Raw genomic sequence first — 25,809 nt, 5'->3', positions numbered from 1 at the left:
TAAAATATCCGATGTTATCTTAAATTGCAACGCAATATAGTTCTCGTGTGAAGTTCAGATTATTTTCCGGTAGTTGCTTTGTTACTATTTTGTGAGTAAAGTGGAACTACGTGTTGATCAGTAACTCTAACTAAGATCAATCTTAAATGCGAATGCTTGTGTGATTATAACGTCTCGTCTTGACTATATTTTCAATATAGCAACTTTTCTTTATGTTCAGCCCACGTGGGGTGTACTTTGCGAGACCACTACCACGTGCTTATATAACTGTTTGACCCATCAGGTTAATAGTAAGACGTTAGTAACCAGTTCAAGGTTTTGTTTTTGTCAATTGCTTTTCGATCTAATGTATTTTAATTATCAAAATTATTGTGGAGTTGTACGCTTTGTGTAAACCAAGTTGACCACGTGGAGCATGTGGTGTAATCATCAAAGTAGCCCTCAGCTATTCTTTTTGCGAAGACTTCACAAAGAGTTAATATGAATTTAGTATACCAGTGTGTGGTAATTACATGACGGACAGGATTGTGGTATGAATGTAATTTCTTTGGGTAAAAAAAACTGAATCTGTTGGTTGTGGTTAATTTCTTCTTGCTTATGTTTCAATGTTCTTCGTGAGTTATTTTATGAATGCAGTGTCGTATGCAGTCTCCCAATCTTGGCTCCATATTTTATGTGTTCCGTAAGATTATAATCCCACATTTTTCAATCGTAAATAAGGCACCAGCTCAGTTATAACTCACGTATAATATGCTGAAATTTCAATGAACAATCTTAAAATAAATTTCCAAATATAAACTGATTTCTTTCTTTTTATTTAAATTCTCTTTTTATATATATGTATTACCGGTTTTGTATGACTATTAAAAGATTATCATAAATGTTAGTCTGCTTGGTAAACCTAGACTAAATATGTGATGAAACAGTTGCCCAGTAATCCACGGTTAACGTCCCCAGACAGATCACGGCTTTTAACCCGCTTTTATTCTACTATTAGCACCCGATTTCAGCATAGCAAATTAATGTAGCAATATTACACATGGCGACCCTGCCAGGATTGGGGAACAAATGACGCAGAAATCTGAAAAATCAATCCGAGAGCTAGGCGATCAAATGACGCAAAAATCAGAAAAATCGTTCCGAGAACAAAAAGAATCATCCGAAAAATCGATCCGCGAGCTAGGCGAACAAATGACGCAGAAATCTGAAAAATCGATCCGCGAGCTAGGCGAACAAATGGACGAAAAACTAATCCAGCAGACAAATAAAGTCGACAAGTCGATGCAGAGAGTGTCCGATGATATCTCACAAAGAATAAACAATCTGGCAAGTGAAATAAAAAGTGATATTATGAAAGAATTAGGCCGTACATTTGAACAAATCGATGATCGTCTGCAAGCCTTAGAACAGAACAAGCGGAGTCGCGATGCCGAATCTAAAGAAAGAGAAAAACGGCTACTTAGGAATTTCCAAGACCTGAGGGAAGAATGGCAAAGGGAATATCAGCAGGTACTCTCGAGGGTCCAAGAGGCAGAAACGCATTGTCCCACGTCCGTTAGCAACACAATAGCGGACAACAGTTTAGCGATCCACGCGTTGGAACAGCAAGTAGAACAATTGAAGCAGACTGGGGCGGAGGACAAGAGACAAATAGATGATAAGATTGCGGCATTAGCGGACATTGTAGGCACAATGAAGCTGACGGAAAGCGAGAACAATACTACACCGGTAGCGGCCGCAGAGACCGAAGAAGTGCGTTCGCTTCTGAGATTTCAGAAGGGACAATTCGAAGTGAACAGGCAACACAAGGCTGTAACAGGCGAATTACAAGAACGCGTGGCGCATCTGGAAAACCGCATGGCGTGTGATTCCGAACTCGCCAATAGCACTAAAAATAGCCGTACGAACAGTGCAGAGAGGGACTCCGGCCACGAGGGAGATTTTGACGACAGGGAAGAATGTAATTTGAGGGGCAGACATGAGAAAAATAGAAACATTCAAGGGCCTCGACAGGAGGAAATGCGGGGATTTGATTTCAAACATTTCCTTACGGTAAGAAAGTTTGAGATATTCCGAAATTCGCAAAAAGGAATACATCCACGAGCATGGCTCGAGCAATTTGAGTTCTGTCTTCCTCCCGACTGGACAAGTTCACATAAGATAGAATATATGTGTGGCTATTTGGAAGGCGAACCGGCGATTCGCATGAGGTCGGCAGCGCGTCACTGCAACTCCACTCGGGAGTTTCGACAAGCCTTTCTCTCCGCCTATTGGTCGGAAGCGGCACAAGATAGGGTCAAACATGGCATAATTATGCTGCCAAATTTGAACCAGTCTGGTTTCGGCAGCCCTGCACGCCTATTCGACCACATGCTGCAGGCAAATCAATTTTTATACGATCCACACGGGCCTGCGGAACTAATTAGGATATGCATCACCAAATTGCCGATGCACTTGCGGCACGTCATTCTTGCGGGACGATGCAAAGAGGACGTCGAAACGTTTAAAACACTTCTCCAAGAGTTGGAATATAATACAGCAGAATGCCCGCCTAATCAGGCACAAAGTTATTACGGGGCACAGCAGCGCGACCGCAGTCGTGGCCGTATTACTAATCAACGGCGTGACTGGTCGTCGCGACGCGAACGAAACAATAATCGGGACCGGCCGTATAGAAACTGGGGTAACAGTCGCGAACACAGGTGGAACAACGGAAATGATCGAGGACGTGGACAAGATCGTGAACGCTACAGGTACGGCAACCAGAATCGATATCACGGTGAACACGGTGGGAATAGGACTGTAGGCGGAGCACCTCATGATGTTGAAATTCGGCCGGCTAACCCTAGACATAATCCAGCAAATAGAAATGAGCAAAACCGGCAATGACTAACGATCAGCGCAGAAGGCGCCCAATCGGAACAAATGAGCGACATGGCAAATGTGTAGAAAGGACAGTGAGAAGTAGAGAGGGCGGTGAGGAGAAAGAATTGATTAGTTTAAATTTGTGACGTATGCATTTTGAATAATATGTTAAAAAAAAATAATGATAAAGATTTTTCTATGTGATTGATTGAAGTGATGATTTTAGCTTTTTTTTCTTTCCTTGTGCAATTAGGATTTAGTTTGATTCAAACGTAAAGATAAAAGGTTTCCTTGTGAACGAGTGAAATGCTGTTTTTTTTTTTTGTGTGTAAATTGAAAAGAGTCGCTCCTGAGGAAAGCAAGATCGTTGCTGAATTAGTGCATAAACTCAGGGGAATATCCGATCTGTGGGTATTATGGGTCTGGCAAACCCAGGTCCCCAGCTGTTAGTAGCCTTGTTTCCGATTTTCTGCTTTCAGTGCTACTATCTATCTATTACTATTCTGTATCTGTCAGTATAAATGAGGATCTCTTACTATAGTATGCGTGCTGTATGAATATTTTAAGAGAGGAGAACTCTGAGAAAGGAATGAGTAAATCTGGAATCTTGAAAACAGGACGCGATAATACGATTGTTTAACCATTGGCTTCCCAATATGCGATGATATGTTAATATTGATGATATATGTCTTTTTTGTTCTTTATAGCTGAGTACGGAAAGTGCTGTCTGTGGATTTCGTAAGTAGATTGATTCCCTTCAAGGTGAAAGAAGAATTGTGGTTTGTGTAATTTACGTCGCCCTGAAATATTATTGTGGCAGTCAAATACGAGCAGTTTTCCAGCAAATGGAGAATGGAACGGAAATGTGGATCCTTTTTGTAGTCTTCACTGATGTTGAGCCAGAGCCTAAAAAAATTATTCTGCGTTAATACTTGTCCTAGAAAAGCGACGTTTATGTATTTTTGCTGATGCTGTGAGCATTACAGCTTACCGTTTTCGCTGGTGCGGGATGCACTGCAGCCTATATGATTTGTACTGAGGAAATTTCCCTCTTGAAGGTAGAGGATGATTAAATAATTTTGATTATGGGAACGAAGGAAAGCTTGGTTTAAGGTAATAAGGATGAAGCAAAACATTTGTCATTTAAACTACAGGAGGATTCGGATCTTTTGTGTCTGTTGTGAGTTCAACATGTTAAGATGAAACTGTTTTACAGAATAGAGGTGACCACAATTTTGCCATTCATGAGAAGTGAGTCCAGAATAACCACCACAAGCGAAATAACTGATGTGGAAGCGAAAGGTAACTTAAAGAAGGGACGAAATGGGTAAGAAAATGTAGTATAACCTGTATAATTAAAATATTTTTACCGTTCTCAGAGTCATCTGCGTGATTAATTCTTGTGATAACGTAATTTTAGATGAAATTTTCTTACTGTTTTATGTGTGAATATATGAGTATGATAAATGTATAATTGCGAGTCTCTTTTCAGGTCTGCGAACTGGTATAAATGTTTTGGTGTGTAAATAACCATTGTTCTTTTTACTGTGTATGTTTAAGGAAAGTTTCTCCATATTTATCATGTGACAAGACGTATGCCGCGAGCGTCAAGAAGAGGACGAATTAGAACAATGTTGTAGTGGTATATACACGGTGTTGAAATAGCATTGAAGTAGCTTATTGGCTTAACTAGTAGTGGATAGAAGTAGAATATTGAGTAATGCATGTTTATGGGTAGTTAGTTTGTAGAATAGACAACAGGTGTGCATGTATGTGTGTGTAAATAACATGTGAACCCTATGCTGTCCTGACCTATACTTGCACAAGGCATAATCCTATTCATTTTAGTGAATTAATAAGTAGCATTGGATTTATTAAAACGTAAGTGAACCACATTAGTGATGTGGATTTAAATATTATATTGTCAGTTCATTTAATTTTTTATTTTTTTTACATTGTAAAGTCATTTCATTTTTATTCTTTTACATTGTCAAGTCATTTAAATTTTATTTTATATTGTCGATTCATCTAATTTAAAAAAAAAAAATTAAGTCTCACTTTGTTCTTAAAAATTGTGAAAGACAATACTAAGTGGTATTATGAATGACATTGTGTAATCACATAAGGATGATGAAAAATTTCTGTGAATGCAGTTGAGAACGTGAAAGCGAACCGGCAAAACTCTTAAGAGACAGCGGGAGCAGCCGGACTAGTTGTAAACTGGCGGGTTTCCCAGCAGGACACGCTGTCAGCCCGGCCACTTTGGGAGCGCGGCCGACAACAAAAGAAGGTATGCGGCAAACACTTTCCCTTGTACCTGGAGCTAATGGGCGGCCGCCCCGGGCGACCCTTCCTCGAGGCGATGATCTGAGATGGGCGAGCGGTCCACCGCGCGGAAATCCATCTGCTGGCAACGCACCACACGCACGCGACCGTGACGAGACGGCCGCGGTGAAACAACACAAGGGGCGTGGAGCCTTTTGACAGGTACTGCCCAGAGAAACTTGCAGACGTCAACGACGCCTATCGACATTTCCTGATGGATACCTACTGTCAAGCGACAGTAAATCATGGTTCGATGTTCTCTGGTCGCTAAGGGTGGCACAAAAGAAGAGCCATTAAGTGTCATCCTTGCCCAGGAATATCAAACCGGCGAGCCAATTGAGGATAACCCAAGAAGGTAACAACACAAAGGGCGTGGAGCCTTTTGACACATACTGTCCAGAGTAACTGGCAGACTTCAATGACGCCTATCAACATCTCCTGACGGATGCCCACTGTCAAGCGACAGTAAATCATGGTTCGATGTTCTCTGGTCGCTAAGGGTGGCACAAAAGAAGAGCCATTAAGTGTCATCCTTGCCCAGGAATATCAACCTGGCGTGTCAAACGAGGATACCGCACGAATTTGACAACACAAACATGGAACCAAATGGAGATGACGTGACACGGGAGAAACTTCATGAGAGGGCAGAGACGGCGGGATCGCACGCAACAGATGGACAAAAAAAAAAATCCCTACTGACAGCTGCGGCGACGAACCCCCCCTCTTTCCCCTATATTGTGCCTCGGAACAGTGGAAGTACTGAGTGTGTCAGTGAACAGTGATTATACGGTTCTTAGTCCAGTGCATATACGTGTGTTTCTGTCGGAGAAACTCTGACTCGTGTGTTTTGCAGGAGTTCGATTTATTGGTGTTTATTAGACTGACTCTTGTATTTTGCAGGTGTTCTATTTATCGTTCTTAGACTTTGACTCTTGTATTTTGCAGGTGTTTTATTTATAGGTGTTTTTTTTGTTTTAGATGTTGACTATTGTACTGTTTTATTTATCAATGTTTGTTTTTGTGTGATGTATTAGATTTGTGATATTTTGTTTCGTAAATTCATTGCTGTGGCATTGCTTCGTTTATCAGTCAGATAGCTTTTTATTCTCATTGAACTGTGATCGATTAGCCTTTGCATGGGGCATATTTACTGTGAGGAACCCCTTAAGGGTAATAATCACATAATTATTGTAGTTTCAGTATAATGACACAGTGCTCATTGTTTGCTAGCTAATTGAAATATAGTAGAGTGATTAAATGAGTGCCACATAGTTATTTTAATTCTACAAATTATTAGTTTTATACGATATAGAATTTTATTTGCGATAACCACTTTGTAAAACATGTTTTTTCTCTTATCATTTTGTTGCTTTTGCAGATTGTGCATTGTTATGTTCTGCTTTTTAATACCGATGTTATTTGATGCTCTTTTTTTTAATTGCTGTGGCACCTTTGCTATTTTCATAAATTTTGCTTGTTAATAAACAGTCATAAATTTGCCTGTGATCGGTTGGCTCTTGCAATGAGCAAATACTGGTGAACTCCATAAGGGTAACAACCAGAAATTGTTTTCATATTAATGACACAGGAACCATTGTTTTTACTTGCTGACCGAATTAGGTCTACACTATCTTTTAAATAGGTGTCACAGATTGTGTTTTTTTTCTGTTTGAAATTAGTAGATTTTAAAGATTTGTTGAAATTATTGTGTTTTAGCAAGTAGCTGGTGACCTTTTGCCTTTTCTTTACACTTTTGGTTTAAGTAGGGTGTGAGAAGCCTGCTTGGGAATGTCCTAGCATGGCCAGAAAATTCCCTGCACAGTCTTTTTCCCGGAGCGTTGGGGTTATGAAAGGTCTCTGTTGGATTCCTTTCATGTTTAATTTCTTAAATCTGTTGCCATTTATGGAATAAATTCCTCTTCTAAATGTACTGTGGCGTTTCTGACTATCTGGGAGGAGACAGCAGTGGAACGTGTTACTTTTACACATAAACAAGAACGATCTGTCACACTACTACACTTTAAAGCACAGTTTATATGTAATTCTTATATGTAATTCATGTCACACAGTTTCATACGGAACCTACATCCGCTTTCTTTTATATACTGCATATGATAAGATACTGTCATCCCCCTTCCCTTTTGTGTGAGAGGATGAATGAGCAGATGTATTTCTAGTTGCATGCTTGAGGGTAGCAGACAAGGCTGTCTGCTAGAGAACAGTAGGACCAACGTCGGAACAGGTAGCTACGCTTCCTAAAAGCAAAGAGGTTTCTATCCTTAGTATGGTCCTGTCCGTCCGTTGTCATGTTGGTATAGGAAGCTGCCCCTCTGGCCACTTCCGTTGGTCTTTGTGAGCCACCCTCAGGAAGCACGCTCGGCTGTAGGGCAGTTGCAGTGTGGCCGTGGCGAGCGTCTGAAGTGGTAAGATCTCCGGCTAAGCGCGTGTCTGTTAAGCCCGTAGGACAATGGATTTCTTAAGTTCAGCCTAACTGAAAATTTAATCACCCTTATTTCGGGTTTAGGTCTAAAATATCCGATGTTATCTTAAATTGCAACGCAATATAGTTCTCGTGTGAAGTTCAGATTATTTTCTGGTAGTTGCTTTGTTACTATTTTGTGAGTAAAGTGGAACTACGTGTTGATCAGTAACTCTAACTAAGATCAATCTTAAATGCGAATGCTTGTGTGATTATAACGTCTCGTCTTGACTATATTTTCAATATAGCAACTTTTCTTTATGTTCAGCCCACGTCGGGTGTACTTTGCGAGACCACTACCACGTGCTTATATAACTGTTTGACCCATCAGGTTAATAGTAAGACGTTAGTAACCAGTTCAAGGTTTTGTTTTTGTCAATTGCTTTTCGATCTAATGTATTTTAATTATCAAAATTATTGTGGAGTTGTACGCTTTGTGTAAACCAAGTTGACCACGTGGAGCATGTGGTGTAATCATCAAAGTAGCCCTCAGCTATTCTTTTTGCGAAGACTTCACAAAGAGTTAATATGAATTTAGTATACCAGTGTGTGGTAATTACATGACGGACAGGATTGTGGTATGAACGTAATTTCTTTGGGTAAAAAAAACTGAATCTGTTGGTTGTGGTTAATTTCTTCTTGCTTATGTTTCAATGTTCTTCGTGAGTTATTTTATGAATGCAGTATCGTATGCAGTCTCCCAATCTTGGCTCCATATTTTATGTGTTCCGTAAGATTACAATCTCACATTTTTCAGTCGTAAATAAGGCACCAGCTCAGTTATAACTCACGTATAATATGCTGAAATTTCAATGAACAATCTTAAAATAAATTTCCAAATATAAACTGATTTCTTTCTTTTTATTTAAATTCTCTTTTTATATATATATATATTACCGGTTTTGTATGACTATTAAAAGATTATCATTAATGTTAGTCTGCTTGGTAAACCTAGACTAAATATGTGATGAAACAGTTGCCCAGTAATCCACGGTTAACGTCCCCAGACAGATCACGGCTTTTAACCCGCTTTTATTCTACTATTAGCACCCGATTTCAGCATAGCAAATTAATGTAGCAATATTACAACTTCTCAATGCTCTTCATAAGTGCAGTTTTAATAACATACTGCAAAAAACAATAATGGTGAGCAGACAGGTCACTGAGCACTCTTGCAAGAGTTAAGAACGCTTACAGAACGGCAGTGGGGCAAGAGCGGCTTGGTGGATCAGCTACGATCACAAAAGGGTCAGGATTTGTCTGCTCGGTATGTTCACCAGGATTATAAAAGCGTTAGCTTCTAAAAAAACTAGAGAGGAAGTACAAATTGGTAACATATCGAATTAAGGAAGTTCCTTAAAAAAAGGAGCTATTTGCATTAAAATTTTCTGACATTATCCAAATTAACAAAGTTTAAAATAAAAAATTTGTAGGAGGGGCCTAAGAACATTTACCCAGGGCCTAAAAAGTTTAGTGTCAGCTCTGGCTGTTGATACCTGTGTCGATATGGAACAGTTGCTATTTTTAAAAAATGCTGACGAATTATTAGAACTTAAGATCTGTTTGATTCCGAAGATAGTGACCTCATCGGCGCAACTCTCTGCAGCATGGGGGCCACAGAGATTTAATGGTGAGCACCACAACAAGAAAAGTTGCCAGCGGGTTATCTTACAGTATAATGCCTGAGCTCCCTGTCAGGTGCCGATCATACAGTTCCCACTGTTGCAATCCTGCTATAAACAATTACGCCTCAGCTCAACGCAAGTCAAATATCAGGGAATTGAGTGACATAATAGTAATTCAGTTGTCAGACATACACTGTTCACGACACTTATTACTCGACTGCTGACTCAATGCTAATATAATTTTATTACCTGTACTTCAATGACTTGCATTACGGTCTCAGCTGTATTATTCTGACTGATGAGTGTCGGGATTCGTGTGCGACATTGTGAAATTTGTTTTGTGGTCTTGTGTTGAAATTTGACCCTCAGTGTTCTGTTTCAAACAGAATTACAATTCCTTTGGTTGTTGTAGTTTTTTACATGAAGTACAGACAACAATAGTATAAGGACAGAATTTCCTTTACATTTCGTATGTAGTATCGTTAATTTCCAACTATTTTACTGTGTCTAGAGACTGTTTTCCGCTATAATCAAAACGCTTCTTTTGTGTTGTCGTAGTTGAAATGTTCTACACTCAACTATCTGTAAATTTTGCAGCTACATTTCCTAAGTCTTAGCAGGTTTATATTATATTGCTGCTGTATGGGAGCCTCAAAGTTACGCTGTAGGGGCCATTTGGTACTCAGCTGTAATTTGGTGTTTAACCATTGGGACTGCTGGCCATATTGTTGCCTTATTTATTTTCACAAATTGTGAAGTTCTTTCTACGTGCATAGGCATTTCATGGAACAGAACTAGCACCTTTGGTTTTCGTTCTTTAGTAGTGGAATAGAAGTGACATTCTGGTGTGGGTCACAGAGTCGGTGAGAGCCGTAGTTCCGCAGAGCTTACCGCCGTCTGGGGCAGTGAGAGGGCTGGCAGCAAAGGCGCAGCGGGTTGCGTGGCGGCCCCTGCAGCCGCTCAACCGATGCAGCGCCTGGCTGAGGGAAGTGCACTGCAGACCGACAGGGGGGGAATGTGGAAAAAAGTGGGGAGGTTTCCTGTGTTATCCTGTAGTATCAGAGTGAAAATCCACATCATCTGATTGATGGTGATGGGTTTTGCAAGAGCAGCATTACAGCTGTGTAGGAATTGTAAGATATTAGATATTGCTTTGTTTCTCTTCAGTTAAATGTGGACTGGCTGTATAATTCCTGATGATAAGCGCTTGCTACTAAGTTCACACCATAATGAAACACAGGAAGTACAGTACTGTCAAATGTTTGCTCAATATACGGAAGTAAATTGAGTCTGATATCGGACATGAAAATTCTTCTGATAGAACTCATATAGCAGAGATCCCTGTATACTACTAATTACAATAGTCTGCTGTAACACCTTGTAGGCTGGTGTGAACTACTTTTCAGTCTTCAGATGTTATGAAGTAGTGGTATTTATTTGTAATGAGCTGAGTTATTTTTCAGTTCTTGCTGACATTTACAAAGTTTAATCTAGGAGTGTACTCGAGACATTTTTCTTGAGAGAAAGGTTGCATGTTGTTACTTGAATTAATTTACTCTTATCTAACATTGTTTCAAATTTACCACAGTGTTAGTATAATATTTGTATATAGTACTCTACTAGAGGAGAGGTACAATTAGTGAGTGAGAATAGGATTGACGTTTTGAATTCTTTATTTAAAAAACATCAAGATGTGGAGAGCCTGTTTTAGTTTTATTGCAGAGGGAGTTTTTTGGACTGGCTGCCTGATGACAGCATCTCGATCAGCCGCCGCCTGTTACACTGCCTGGCGATGTCCAGGGCTGTGTCCCCATCATCATTTCTGGTTTCCTGGTCGGCCCCCGCCTCGAGCAGTGCAGCTGCCACTTCTGGGCTGCCACCATGAGCTGCAAAGTGCAACGGCGTCCACCCATCCACATCCTTGAAGTTTGGGTCAGCGGAGGCCGATAGCAGCAGCTGTGTCACAGCTGCATGGCCCCTCTGTGCAGCACAGAACAGAGGCGTCCTCTTCAGACCGCCGTCCCAGGCGTCCACTGGCGCCCCGGCCTCCAGTAGGCACCTCGCCGTCTCCACATGTCCCTCCCATGCTGTCCAGTGCAGGGCGGTCCACCCACCTCCGCCCATCGCCCCCACGTCCGCCCCCACTGCGAGCAGTGCCCTTAGCTCCCATACTGCCCCCTGCCGAGCCGCCTGGATCAGCCTCCATACTCTCTGCTCTCCAGAGAGGCTCCTGCACAAAACACAGACATGCCCACTCCCTACTCCAAACACCAACACACATATAATGAGGAAAACTGCGATACAAGAAAAAAGAACTGTTCTGAATACAGATCTGTCCTGGAACAAATCTAATACATCCCACTTCTACAATACAAAACAGTCTGAAACTCTGTGTGTATTAAGGTGCAGCAATTTTAGCCCACTTACAAAAAATCTTCATTCATTGTTCATTAAAAATTGCTGTATACAACCACTGAAGTAATTATGTTGTCACATTTTATCACATTGATTCCTGGAAGTCACCTTTGATCTCAGAATGCTGTAGCTAACCCATCACTCACATCCACTATAACACATGCTTCTTGCAAATAATACTTATTTTCTGTGAGCAGCTTAGCTGCCAGAGGTCATACATAAGAATAATCCCATCTCCCATTCTGCAGAGAACCACTTCCTTGATATGCAGCCAAAAAAATTTCAATATAATTATTGGCCAGTTTCTTGGCACAGCCTCACCAATACTGAAAGTTTCTTACACACAGACGAAGATTTGGTCGAAACATTTCAGACATAACAAAGAGGGAGTTGACCATACCTCCGCCATAAAAAACTGTGTATGTGTGTGTGTGTGTGTGTGTGTGTGTGTGTGTGTGTGTATGGTTGTATGTGTGTATGTGTGTTTGTGTGTGTGTGGATGGGTGTGTCTGATATCATATGCACATGTGTTTAACATGTTCTGTCAGGGTCAAAGCATCTGAAAGACCTGAATTGTATTTTGCCTGATTTGTATGCAAACCACAAAACACAGATCCTCTGCTCTCTCTTCAGTACAGTTGCTTACCTATTCAAAATGGCTACTGCAAGAGGGCACAAGAGACAACTGCTCTGCATGGCTATCAGTCTAGAAGCAAAGTAATACCACGAGAATGCAAATACCAGAAAACATGTTATTAGAGATTACGCAGCCATTACGTTAGTAAATTCAAATTTATTACTATAAATGCCATTTCAAAAGGAAATTTTCACCTTGAAATTATACGACGAAATTTTTTTGCTGGGAATACAACTAAAAACAAAATATTTTAAATATGGTCACAAGTAACAAAGCATGTGCATGTTTAAACTTGAAATGAGGTGGCATGAAATTTGTGTTGACCGAATATTGGAACTGACCACTTAATCGAATGGTTAAATAAGCACAACCAAACGTCAGAAATGGTCATTTTTAAGCAGTAGCACGATGACAAAGTGCGAAGAGTATTGGTGTATCTAATGCACGACAGTAGATTTTACTTAAAAAAACTAGACATGGGCGAACAGAGCTCGTGCTCTGAGGGTTCTGTCAAAACTTAGATTATGTTCGCATATAATAGTAATAATATTATAATAAATAGTACTATTATTTATTCGGGAAGTTTATCTGTTTAACTTGGAATCCGAAGTCAAGACAAGATGAGACGGGAGACTGAAAAATCCGTGACCTGTCCAAGACCCGATCCGGCGACTTCTCTGTTTGCAGGCACGCACTTTGCAGCTTTTTTCCATATTGTGCGTCACTGTTCTCATAATTTTGTCTGTGTGGACACCACGCCACAAACCTTCAGCGGTCTAAGGCGCTGCAGTCATGGACTGTGCGGCTGATCCCGGCGGAGGTTCCAGTCCTCCCTCGGGCATGGGTGTGTGTGTTTGTCCTTAGGATAATTTAGGTTAAGTAGTGTGCAAGCTTAGGGACTGATGACCTTAGCAGTTAAGTCCCATAAGATATCAAACACATTCGAACATTTAAAACCTTCAACTTCATCGTTGAATACTTCAGCCATTTTCTTTTTTTACGGAGATCGGCCAGCCACCTGAGCAAGCACTCTGAGCTACCATGGAGACCCCCTAGGCCACCAACACCGACATCTATGTACACTACAGGCCATTAATATTGCTACAACACGAAGATGACGTGCTACAGACGCGAAATTTAACCGACAGGAAGAAGATGCTGTGATATGCAAATGATTAGATTTTCAGAGCATTCACACAAGGTTGGCGCCGGTGGCGACACCTACAACGTACTGACTTGACGAAAGTTTCCAACCGATTTCTCATACACTAACAGCAGTTGACCGGCGTTGCCTGGTGAAACGTTGTTGTGATGCCTCGTGTAAGAAGGAGAAATGCGTACCATCACGTTTCCGACTTTGATAACGGTCGGACTGTAGCCTATCGAGATTGCGGTTTATCGTATCGCGACACTGCTGCTCGCGTTGGTCGAGATCCAATGATTGTTAGCAGAATATGGAATCGGTGGGTTCAGAAGGGTAATACGGAACGCCGTGCTGGATCCCAACGGTCTCGTATCACTAGCAGTTGAGACGACAGGCATCTTATCCGCATGGCCATAAAGGATCCTGCAGCCACGTCTCGATCTCTGAGTCAACAGATGGGGACGTTTACAAGACAACAACCATCAGCACGAATAGTTCGACGAAGTTTGCAGCAGCATGGACTATCAGCTCGGAGACCATGGCTGCAGTTAACCTTGACGCTGCATCACAGACAGGAACGCCTGCGATGGTATACTCAACGACGAACCTGGGTGCACGAATGGCAAAACGTCATTTTTTCAGATGAATACATGTTCTGTTTACAGCATCATGATGGTCACATCCGTGTTTGGCGACAGCGCGGTGGACGCACATTGGAAGCGTGTATTCGTCATCGCCATACTGGCGTATCACTCGGCGTGATGGTATGGGGTGCCATTGGTTACACGTCTCGGTCACTTCTTGTTCGCATAGACGGCACTTTGAACAGTGGACGTTACATTTCAGATGTGTTACGACCCGTGGCTCTACCCTTCATTCGATCCCTGCGAAACCCTACATTTCAGTAGGATAATGCACGACCGCATGTTGCAGGTCCTGTACTGGCCTTTCTGGATACAGAAAATGTTCGACTGCTGCCCTTGCCAGCACATTCTCCAGATCTCTCACCAATTGAGAACGTCTGGTCAATGGTGGCCGAGCAACTGTCTCGTCACAACACGCCAGTCACTACTCTTGATGAACTGTGGTATGTGTTGAAGCTGCGTGGGCAGCTGTACCTGTACACGCCATCCAAGCTCTGTTTGATTCAATGCCCAGGTGTATCAAGGCCGTTATTACGGCCAAAGATGGTTGTTCTGGGTACTGATTTTTCATGATCTATGCACCCAAATTGCGTGAAAATGTAATCACATGTCAGTTCTAGTATAATATATTTGTCCAATGAATACCCGTTTATCATCTGCATTTTTTCTTCTTGGTGTAGCAATTTTAATGGCCAGTAGTGTAGCTCTCCATCTGTCGGATTGCATGACTGAGTTTTCGAGTGTCAAAATATGTGATAAATATGGCCGTATCATTTTATTGTATTGACTAAGAATCCTAAATTTTTGCACCACCAAAGACCGTAGAGATTAGTATTTGACTCAAATTTCAACTTGATACCTCTAGCAGTTCCTGATAACGTTCCTGAAAAAGAGATGTTAACAGACCGTCTGTCAGGCAGGCGAACTACAATTAAAGAAAGAGAAAGAAAATAACGGACAGCACTGTGATTTAACCTCATAAGAAGAAAATAATGTCTGGCGCCAATAAAAAAATCAGAAGTAGAGGCCAGTATGGGTCAATTAAAATGTAACGTTATGCATCTACTGGCGCAAATAAGACGTTTTGTGTAAGGAACTGCATCCCAGTGATATGTCCATCGTAGTTACGATCTGTCTCAACACCAGAGACGCCTTGCGGTCGCAAGATACGAAAAGCGACCAGGGAAACGGCAGGTGGTGTTGCTGCTGCACAGTAACGCCCGTCTACACTCTGCTGACTTCACAAAACAAAGTGTCCAGGAGTTTGGCTGGAAAGCAATCCACATCGCACTACTTCTTCAGGTTTAGCGCCCTCAGGAGTCAATCTTACTCGCTTGTTATCGAACAGTCATCAAGAACATTTCTTTGTGGACGAAAAAGTAGTTTAAACCTGGATTATCGACATCTAGATCTCAAAACCAGTAGCTCTCTACTGGTGAGAAATCCATAAACTGCATCACCATTGTCAAACTGTTATACTTAATGGGGAAGTTAGGAATATATTGTTGACGATTAGTTTATATCTTGTGTTTTTGTTTTGTTATAAACACAACAAGAAACGCTATAAAAATATGTTCTCCTCTAATACATATTAACTACAGCTTGCCAGAAGACGCTTATGGCCAAAGCCTAAGTTAATAAATCAGATAGTATCTGTAACACGAGCCTGCACAAAACAACACGCATTAGCAAGTTATTATGTACTTTTGTCCCCCATATGGCCTGCCCTGTGTCCTACCCAAGAAGCATTTCGCGATTACAACAAAAATATATAAACTTTGCAGTGAGAGTAAACCCAAAAAGAAACTCAGTTAATAAATTATTCAATGACACACGTAATCAACTAAATTGTGTATTCAAAAAATTGAGATTTATGTCGTTATCAGCAGGAAAATATAATTTTCGAAAAGGGTACAAGGTCACAATTTCTTAAATTTTTCACCTTTAGATCAAGGGGGTACTATACTTAAATTGCGATGACTCTTTAAGAAGGTGACGTTAATTCAGGCTTCTCGCGCGGATAGAACCTGGAGCCAATGCAGCGTTCCCCACACAAAGCATCCACGTTACCATTTCTTTCAATCTCATTTTGTTCGCTAATGTTCCTTACATTTGTTTGGGACAGACCTCCATATGACAACCAGTTTTTTGTATTACAGAGGGCACCTAACTCTCTGACCGAAATTTAGCTAGCGAGCCACTGCTGTTACTAGTGCGCTCTCACTGCGATATTCTTCAGTAATAGTGAGGCTTAAGTAACGTTAAATATGAGACCGTCGTTTATTCTGTATGGAATGACCTTTCTGGGATCACATCATAAATTTGACACCCCACTGATAAATCTTACGTGAGAATCAGTCAGATTATGTATCAAACGTGACAACAAAATATCAGGTGAATTTAACAGAACGATTCTGAACCACACCAGGAAGTAAAGAGACGATCACGTAGTTGCCAAATGTATTCTACAATGTTACCAATTCTGCATTAGATTAGCAACAGGGAGAATACGTTTGCTCAGCTGCTGTACTGAGCTGGCTAGCACTAGGGAAGCACGACTTTCGGAAACGCGGCAAAGCTGCTACCGCGTTACCGGCAATCGAAAGTTTTGAAACATAGCCCACGGTGTTTCATTCGCATTTATGAAACTTTGATTTCGACCTACACCACAGTTGCGAATAATATTCAGACTCAGCGACTGTAAATCAAACATCATAAATAAAGACCAGAGGGAATTATTTGGATGGTCCACCTCGTCAGTAAATTTAACTTTTGTACCTACTTCTGTTTTTGTGTCTTACGTGTACTGTAGACATACAGCTCATTCACCAGAAGTGGTTTTGGTTCGCTTTTTTTTAGGGCTACCTGACACTGTTAATATTATGACTAAACAACATTCTTATTCACATTGTTCACTTGAAGCAGATTTCCTTAAGAATGATTTCATTGGCATCGCCTACATAATAACACCAATAAGAATACAGCGTAACACCGATTAGGAGACACCAACATCCATAAGAACTTTTCATACACTGCGAATAACGAACAGTTTCAAATCATAAAAGCAAGTAGTGCAAGGAAATCTTATGGAAGAGCAAAGGAAAAAACACTCAAAAAGCGGCGAAGAAAATGAAACAAGCGAATGAGTACGGTGCAAGTTCGATAATGTTAGATAACGCGAGAGACCATATTGCTGATGTAACGTATTTCTTATGTTTATCTGTCGCGTTCATTAAAACAACGAAAAAAACGCAATAAAGTGAACGCTGTACTAAAAGAAATGAATTGCAACTTATCTTGCCAACCTTACAACGAAAGTCCTCTACAATAAAATAAATTTCATATAACACAAACGCCCATAAATCGTCACGAATTGGCAAGATATTGTGCACTTTCTGTGTAAAAACAACTTTGACTATGTGTAGCCCACAGTCATAATGAAGTTGCGTTACAGGGCAACCACGAAAGTATGGAAAAGTAGCACTGTGTGCACACAAGTAACGAAATCAAGTTTTCAAATTATTCAGTACCCCAGTCAAGTCACTACATTTGATTCTGCATAGAAAACTAAAGAGTATCTCTATTAAAGCAGAAAAATCAGCAATAACAAGTTCGTATATCTGAAAGTTTTTCACTTATAGATCTACAATGCACTGAATCAAGGTAGGAAGAAAACTTATGTGGGAGAAAGATTTTTTGCTTACTGTCGATCTGCCTGAGGATAATTTTTCTCAGAAGTACAACTTTTGTTTCCAGCGAGATTTTAACCGACTGCTAGAACAGACGGCCCTTTGGAGGATTAACATTTCACCCCTGAGCTAGCGGACAACTGTCACGCGGAGCTCTTTCCTTGCCTCAATGATGGGCGAGTTGGATAATTTTCAGTGTAAAAGACGAAAGTGGTTGTAGTTTCAACTTGGAAAGAGCTTCCTGGTCTCGAAAACATACAAGTTCTAACCTGTACCACCCCTTACGGGATAACCACCCAGAATATTTAATCAAAATGACAGGAAAATATCAAGCGAATGTATCAGGATTATTATCTGCCACTACAGGAACTAAGTCGAAGGTCAGTGTTGCCAAAAGTATTGTGGGATGTTGTCACGTCTATATTTAGTGGCAGGAAAAACGTTTCCTCGCTTAGATGTATACTGAGCGTCTTCTACTTCCTTTTCAAAGACACAGAACAGGAACGAACTTTATTTGCATTTCTGTAAATAGAGATCGAAGCTAAATCGTAGATATGAATACTTTCCGGATTCACCGACGGCAGCCTAAACGCCATAGATCATGATCGGTGGGAATTATTTGAATGACCCAAATCTTCAGTAGCTGTTGTAATTCATTTTTTGTCTTATGCGTGCTACAGACTGTAAAGTTCATTTGCGGATCACAATTCAACAGCAGCTGTTTGTTGCCTCGTTATAGATCATACTTAATCTGTCACAGGAAAAAATTTGCTCAGCTGTATGTTAAATTCGTCGACACCTTAGGTCCCACAAGCTGTACAGTCAATCCATCATGGTTGGTAAATGCATGTGTACAACTTTATAGCTGTTATAACGGTAGAAGACAGTCAACTGATAAGGATCAGTGACATTTTACGACTGAAAAAGTCTTGATTACCACCTCAAGCCGCTAATGAAATTTTTAATTTAACAATCAGTTTTCGAATTTTTACGAGCTGTGGGGCAGCACCTCTCGAAAACATTTAAAGAAATTTGGTTTACCATGTACAATCAGCACTCAAGTGTATTTCCTGGGACCTGTTCTTTAATTAGCAGCTCTTTCATTAGCAGCTTCTATTCCCTGAGGGAGAGACCTCCTGCACCATTCCAACACATGTTCTGGATGGCAGATTTGCTGCAAGTGTACACCCTGTACATTCGTATGACTCTTTCCGTGTCTGAGTGTTTTCGGCTTTTAAGAGGGGAGGCAGAAGTACTTGGTGAAGACGATTCCAACTGGAGTACATCACGACGAGACATACATTCTGAAATCACATACTGAATTGTAAAGCGTACGCAGGAAAGGATGTAGAGTCAGGTCACAGTTTAGTTATGATGATGAGTAAAGCGAAGCTTAAAAGAAGGTTTACGAGGAATCAATGTGTAAATAAATTGGATACTGAAGTACTGAGAAATAGAATGGGAGTTTTCAGAGACGTCAACCGCTGTTTGGTTGAACTTCCAACTAAGGCATTCATTTCCGCATTATCTACAGCCTCATAGTAGTAGGCCAACAACCAAAGTTTGACAGACAAATGTCGGTACCTGGAAAGGATTTCTGAAGAACCCTTGGCAAACGGAAAAAGTAGTTAAACTGTTTAAAGAAAAGAAAAATTATAAAAATATTTTGAAAAAGATAGAAATTCAGCATTGCGGCTCACTAAAGAATGAAATCAATCGGAAGTTTGAGGGAAATAAAAGTAGAAGGACTGCAGGAAGAATTAAAAGAAATCGAAAAAGGAATTATCATAGACAGGTAGGACACATTCACCTTCAGTGAAATCAAATACAAAGATGTCAACAAGGGTTCGAAAGGAATTCCACTGTTAAACGCGGAGGAGAGAGTAAATGGTAGAAAACAATACATTAAAGACCTCTAAGAATGGGAGGAAGTAGCAGATGATGTGATAGAAGAAGAAATGGAAGCCTAATTGGAAAATGTAGGTGACTGACCATTAGACTCAGAATTTAACAAAGCTTTGCAAAACTTGCACACAAACAAGGCAGAATGGTTAGATAACATTCCTTCGGAACTTTCATGATCGTTGGGGAGGGTGACAATCAAATGACTATTCAGGTTTGCCTGTAGAATCCATGAGAAGGGAGTCATAACAACAGACTATCAGAAAAAGGTCACCCAGACATTCTGGAAGCGAAAAAGGGCTAATAAGCTTCCGCTCAACAAGCTAAACAGTTCATGAATCCAAATTACTGACAAGAATAAAATAATGTGCAGAAGAATTTAAGACACAGCTGAGGACCTGTTAGAGGACGCTAAATTTCGAGTTAAGGATCCAGAGAGGCTGATCCGACCTTCGACTTGATAGTGGAAATAATGTGTAAGAAAAATAAAAAGAATATTGGATTTGTCGTATTTAAATGGCTTTTGACAACGTGAAACAGTGAAAAAGTACGAAATTTTAAAAATTAGGTATCAGACCTAGAGAACAGCAGATAACATAGAATATGTACATTAACCAATAGTATTCTGATCAACAACAAAAAAAATAATAAAATAAAAATAAAAAAAGATTGTCGTGTGGCGAGGGCCTCCCGTTGGGTGGGCCAGTCGCCTGGTGCAAGTCTTCACAACTCCCAGTCCCCATGTGGAGGAAATCACCACTGACCTAGGCGGGAATCGAACCCGGGCCCCTCTCATGGCATTCTCTGCACTGACCACTCAGCTATGGAGGCGGATACTCTGTTCAATCATGATGCAGGCTAGGGAGGTAGGTAGTGTGCACATGTTACGGCGTAAAGTCAGCCCCGGCACGCCAGTCGGGAATACAGGAAAAAGAAGGCTATGAGAAGAAGTCAGCCAATCGCACGCTGACTGACCTCCCTCCAGGACGACAACGCTACAGCAGCGGCCCTTACGTGAAGACAACATAAGCGCGGCGCCCGACTGGTGGGAGCCCTCTTGGATAGCAGTTTCAGTGTTAGCCATTTGCCGGCCGTTGTGACCGAGCGGTTCTAGGCGCTTCAGTGTGGAACCACGCGCCTGCTACGGTCGCAGGTTCGAATCCTGCCTCGGGCATGGATGTGGTGATGTCCTTAGGTTAGTTAGGTTTAAGTTGTTTCTAAGTGTAGGGGACTGATGACCTCAGATGTTAAGTCCCATAGTGCTTAGAGCCATTTGAACATTTTTGTTAGCCATTTCGTTAGCACTCTCTATGTAGCACAGAGTTGTGTTCGTCTATTATGAAGAAGACTGATTATTCTGTATGTCACACTTTGCTCACGACACATATCAAAGTGAAGTTGTTGTAATTGTCTTTTGATGTAAAACTTATTAATACGAGTTGTTTGATCGTTTGTCTAGCAACTCGAGTATGCAGGATCCCTATACACAACAGCAGAAATATTCAAACTGAACACCAAAGAATCGTTGATGGAGCTCAAGAAACTTCCTAAATATTATTAAAATTTCGGGTGAAAAGGATCTCATTGACGCAATTCGTTGGTGGTATTGCTATGCTCACTGAACGCGAGAAAGAATTACTGGAGTCGCTGAATGTAATAAACTGTCGAACGAGCACCGAATTAAGAATTATGAACAGAAGAAAGAGGAAAGTATTCAGTAGTAGCACATATAACGTTGGTAGCAAACTTAACATCAAAATTAGGGACCACGAAGAAGACGAATTATAGGGATTCTGGTACCTGTGAAGCCAATTTACACTGAGGGACAAAGCGAGGTTTTGTAAGGAATAATGACGCAGAGAGAAAAGTGGATACACTCGCAAAACAAGACTACCGGTAACAAAGGCGGGCCTTAATTTGGGGCAGAAATATCTGAATGTACGTTTGGAGCTCAGTACTGTATGGATTATGAGAGGAACTGTGGACGAGCTCTGCAGAATAATTGAGGATGGCGATATATGTAAAACTGTGACAAGAAGAAGGGGCAGAATAATAGGCTATATGTGAAGACATCAGGGAATAATTGTCACAGTACTAGAGGGAGCTGTAGAGGGTTAAAAGTATAGGGCAAGACAGAGATAGGAATGCATACCACAAATAATTGAGGACTTTGGGCGCTCTTGGCACTCTAAATCTGTTTTTCAGACAGACAGAAACATCATCTACAGTAGGCAGAGGTTTTGCTTTGCCTCTGTGTGGTTACTGAGATTGGCTGTTACGCCAAACTATGGCTGTGCAACCAATGTGGTCCACACCCTGACAACTGAGCCTCTGCTGACAAATGCTTCTGTTTAGATTCTAGGTGAGTGTGTTTCACGTTACTAGCAGAAATTTAATGCTGAATTCTAGGATTCCTTCTCCTCTCTAATTACTACTAACTACCCCAAATGGTTTCATAAACATGTGTTTATCTGACCGCTACTAGACTATTCCAATAGTCCACGAGTATTAGAAGTTCGTCTCTTTTTACTTAGAGAGTTACACATACACAGACATACTCTCTGTGGTGTCACCGCCAGACACCACACTTGCTAGGTGGTAGCCTTTAAATGGGCCGCGGTCCATTAGTATACGCCGGACCCGCGTGTCGCCACTGTCAGTGATAGCAGACCGAGCGCCACCGCACGGCAGGTCTAGAGAGACGTACTAGCACTCGCCCAGTTGTACAGCCGACGTTCATAGCAATGGTTCACTGACAAATACCCTCTCATTTGCCTAGACGATAGTTAGCATAGCCTTCAGCTACATTTGCTACGACCTAGCAAGGCGCCGTATTCAATTGATATTTATTATGTGAAGCATGTATCATCAAGAGCGATGTTCTACAATTGTGGATTAAAGTTAAGTATTATATCAACTACGTACTTTATTTGCAATTCTCAGGATATTGTCCTGTTCCAGACCTCACGCCAGTCAGCGTGTAATTAAACGCGTGCATTTCGGCCTCCTCTAGAAAAACAGTGTTGGCTCTTCTACCAACACTACATTCTCTGTCACTAGAGTTTCTGCGTATGACATCGGCTTAAATGCCTGAATTACTTATCACATTAATTTGCTGATTTTGGTGAGACTAAATCACTAAACTTACTCAATAACTCGCTACCTACTTACCTGTTCTTAATTAACCTTTCTCTCCTGATACAATGTCCTCATCCTGTGGTGTCACCGCCAGACACCACACTTGCTAGGTGGTAGCTTTTAAATCGGCCGCGGTCCGGTAGTATAAGTCGGACCCGCGTGTCGCCACTGTCAGTGATCGCAGACCGAGCACCACCACACGGCAGGTCTAGAGAGACGTACTAGCACTCGCCCCAGTTGTACAGCCGACTTTGCTAGCGACGCCACACTGACAAATTACGCTCTCATTTGCCGAGACGATAGTTAGCATAGCCTTCAGCCAAGTCAATTGCTACGCCCTAGCAAGGCGCCATCACCAAGTTATATTGAAATGATAATACTGTATCTACAAGACCAATGTTCACCAATTGTGGATTAAAGTTAAGTATTCCAGCAGCTACGTACTTTTCTTTATAGCATTCATTACGTATCCTGTTTCAGACCTCACGCCAGCCTGCGTGAGTTTAAGCGCGTGCCTTTCGGCTTCCTCTCATTGTGTCTAGGCTGTCTTGCCTAGACGCAACACATCCTATGGTTCCAACCTCATTATTCATCTGACAATATGTCCTGCTTTTGTTTCCAATTCACTTTGCTGACCCTCATTGAATCTAGGTTGAGCCTTTACATTTCCTGTTTCAATTTTTCTACCTTCTCTGCAACACAATAGTAATATGTGTGTGTGTGTGTGTGTGTGTGTGTGTGTGTGTGCGTGCGTGTGTGTGTGTGGTGTGGTGTGTGTGTATGTGTGTAGCTAGGGAACTCACCGCATCCGAGAGACAGTGCCTTCATCAAGTGGAGGAGTCGTGGGCGGTGCAGTTGCAGCTGCAGCAAGAGTCTGGTGGGCTGTAACGGCAGAGGTCGTGGCGGTGGTGGCGGTGTTGGTGATGGCGGCTGTGTTGGCGGTGGTGGCGGCCATGCCGGTGGTGATGGTGGCGGTGGTGGCAGTGGTGTGCCTAAGCTGTGTAGCGGCTGGTAATCTGCACACGCAGAGAGAGAGGCGCAATGTAAGTGGCTCATTGCAGCCGGTACTGCTGAGGGGCTGTCCACACAAAGGTAGAATATACGCCGACAATGAGAGTAGGGATCCAGTTAATGCAAACGACTGACCACCTGAGTTTCCCACAGCAGTTGCTCACTACATCATCATCATCATCATCATCAAGTACAAAGAAAGGTACACGCAATTCCCAACACTTATGTAAAACTTAATTACAGAATTACTGGACAGAGCAGCTCAGGTACTATTAACCTCAAAAGTATCCAGAACACCTGAATTCTGTTCTGCCAGATTTGCTTGCAACCCACATTACGTACGCGTCTTGCAGTTTGCTCTCATTTCGGTACAGTCATTTGATTATACAAAACGATTGCTACAAGAGACCACTTGTGAAAACCATTTGTTACAATAAATTTCATTTCAGAACGCTCTAAGTCAAAATCACAAAACTCACCAGGTGGCCATGTGCATCTCTGCTTGCTCGTCATCAAATGGCTCGTAAACCACACCCACCATTCCTATCCTGTTCATGGGAAATGGTCTCATTATTTTATCATAATGGATAGAAAGGAATCGTTGAGCCAAAATAAAGCAGAAACTCCCTCTACAAAGAAGAGTGTGCATCCACAAAATATAATGTTATGCATCTGGTGGAACAGTGACGGTGTGGTAATCTTCGACTTGCTTCGCTGAAGTGTAACCGCCACTGCTGACATTTATTTTCAACAACCGAGACGTAATCCAAGAACAACGACCAGGGAGTTTACGTAAAATGATGCTACTCCACAACAACGGCCGACTGACAAAGAACACTACACAGGAGCTGGGTAGGGTAATCTTTCCGTAACCACCTTATTCATCTCCCTCGCATTTTCACCTTCTCTATCGAACAACCTCCAAGGAACTACATTTCCAGATGAAAATGCTCTCCGAACATGGGTCGACGAATTCTTCGTCTTGAAACCACGTGATTTCCACGGTCGCGTAATCGAAAAGTGGCCCCAGAAGTTGCAGACTGTTGTAAACAGTGAAGGGGAATATTTTATTGATGAATAAAGTCTCTGTTTTAGGTATCTGTTGTGTTTATTAAACTTATGGAAAAACGCTACGAACGTGTACACCAACCCAATAGTTTTGCCTTACTGCGTCTCGAACTGTGCACCTAATGCAATTTTTTTTCTAGCCTCAAATACGTATTAAATATTGGTTTATTTCACCAGTAGCGAGATGTGTACATTTATGAACTGGATATAACGCGATGAAAAGTTATCTGCTGACTGGGACTCGAACCCTGTATTTACAATTGACCACACACAAAGAGACATTGACTACTGAATACTTTTTCGCCAGTAACCAGTGAAGAATTTATGTAGCTGAAATGATGTGAAAAATTCTGTGCCTGAAGGAGTCGAGACCGGCACAGATAGGTATTGCTGACAACACACACAAGGACGCTAAAAATCATAATTGCTTTTCTCGTTTCGTTTGGCGTGCGTATGCTACAATTTGGAAGGACACGACAAAATTTTTTGTACACAACCTCTGAGCAATAGATGCCAACCGCTATGGACACACCCTTTGGGTGCATTTCTTAACACAAAACACATTCTTCGTGCCACCAGAGATGTAACTATATATATAAGAAATCATACTGGCCTTTGCTTAAGATATTTTTTTATCATGTCCAACCACTATTTTCTTATTCTGAAGTTAATGCACAGTGGTTCAAACCCCTGCCTGACCATCCTAGTTGAGGTTTCCCATTTTTTCGTTAAATCTTCTCATCCTTGCCAGTCGTAGCTCCTGCTTTGTCTCTGAAGGTGTTGCAGTCGATGGAACTTCTAACCCTACGTTGTTTATTTCTTTCTTCCCCCAACATTGCCCATTGAATGCAAGAGTCTCACAAAGGT

At 41.4% G+C, this 25,809-nt stretch overlaps 1 protein-coding gene across 1 annotated transcript in view; it reads right to left on the bottom strand.

Moving 5' to 3' along the window:
* Positions 1-10,949: 10,949 nt before the first annotated feature.
* The window catches only part of LOC124613977 (poly [ADP-ribose] polymerase tankyrase-1-like), a 42,901-nt gene continuing 28,041 nt past the window's right edge, over positions 10,950-25,809 (bottom strand). The window contains exons 2-3 of the mRNA XM_047142765.1: positions 23,667-23,879; positions 10,950-11,524 (exon numbers count right to left, since the gene is read on the bottom strand). Coding sequence (XP_046998721.1) covers positions 11,008-11,524; positions 23,667-23,818 — 669 coding nt within the window. The 5' untranslated portion in view covers positions 23,819-23,879 and the 3' untranslated portion in view covers positions 10,950-11,007. The remainder of the gene's footprint in view (positions 11,525-23,666; positions 23,880-25,809) is intronic.

The sequence above is a fragment of the Schistocerca americana genome, chromosome 4 (assembly GCF_021461395.2).
Source record: "Schistocerca americana isolate TAMUIC-IGC-003095 chromosome 4, iqSchAmer2.1, whole genome shotgun sequence".
In the NCBI taxonomy this organism is placed as follows: domain Eukaryota; kingdom Metazoa; phylum Arthropoda; class Insecta; order Orthoptera; family Acrididae; genus Schistocerca; species Schistocerca americana.
The sequence above is the reverse complement of the archived record's forward strand: the minus strand, read 5'-3'. Positions and strand labels throughout refer to the sequence as shown.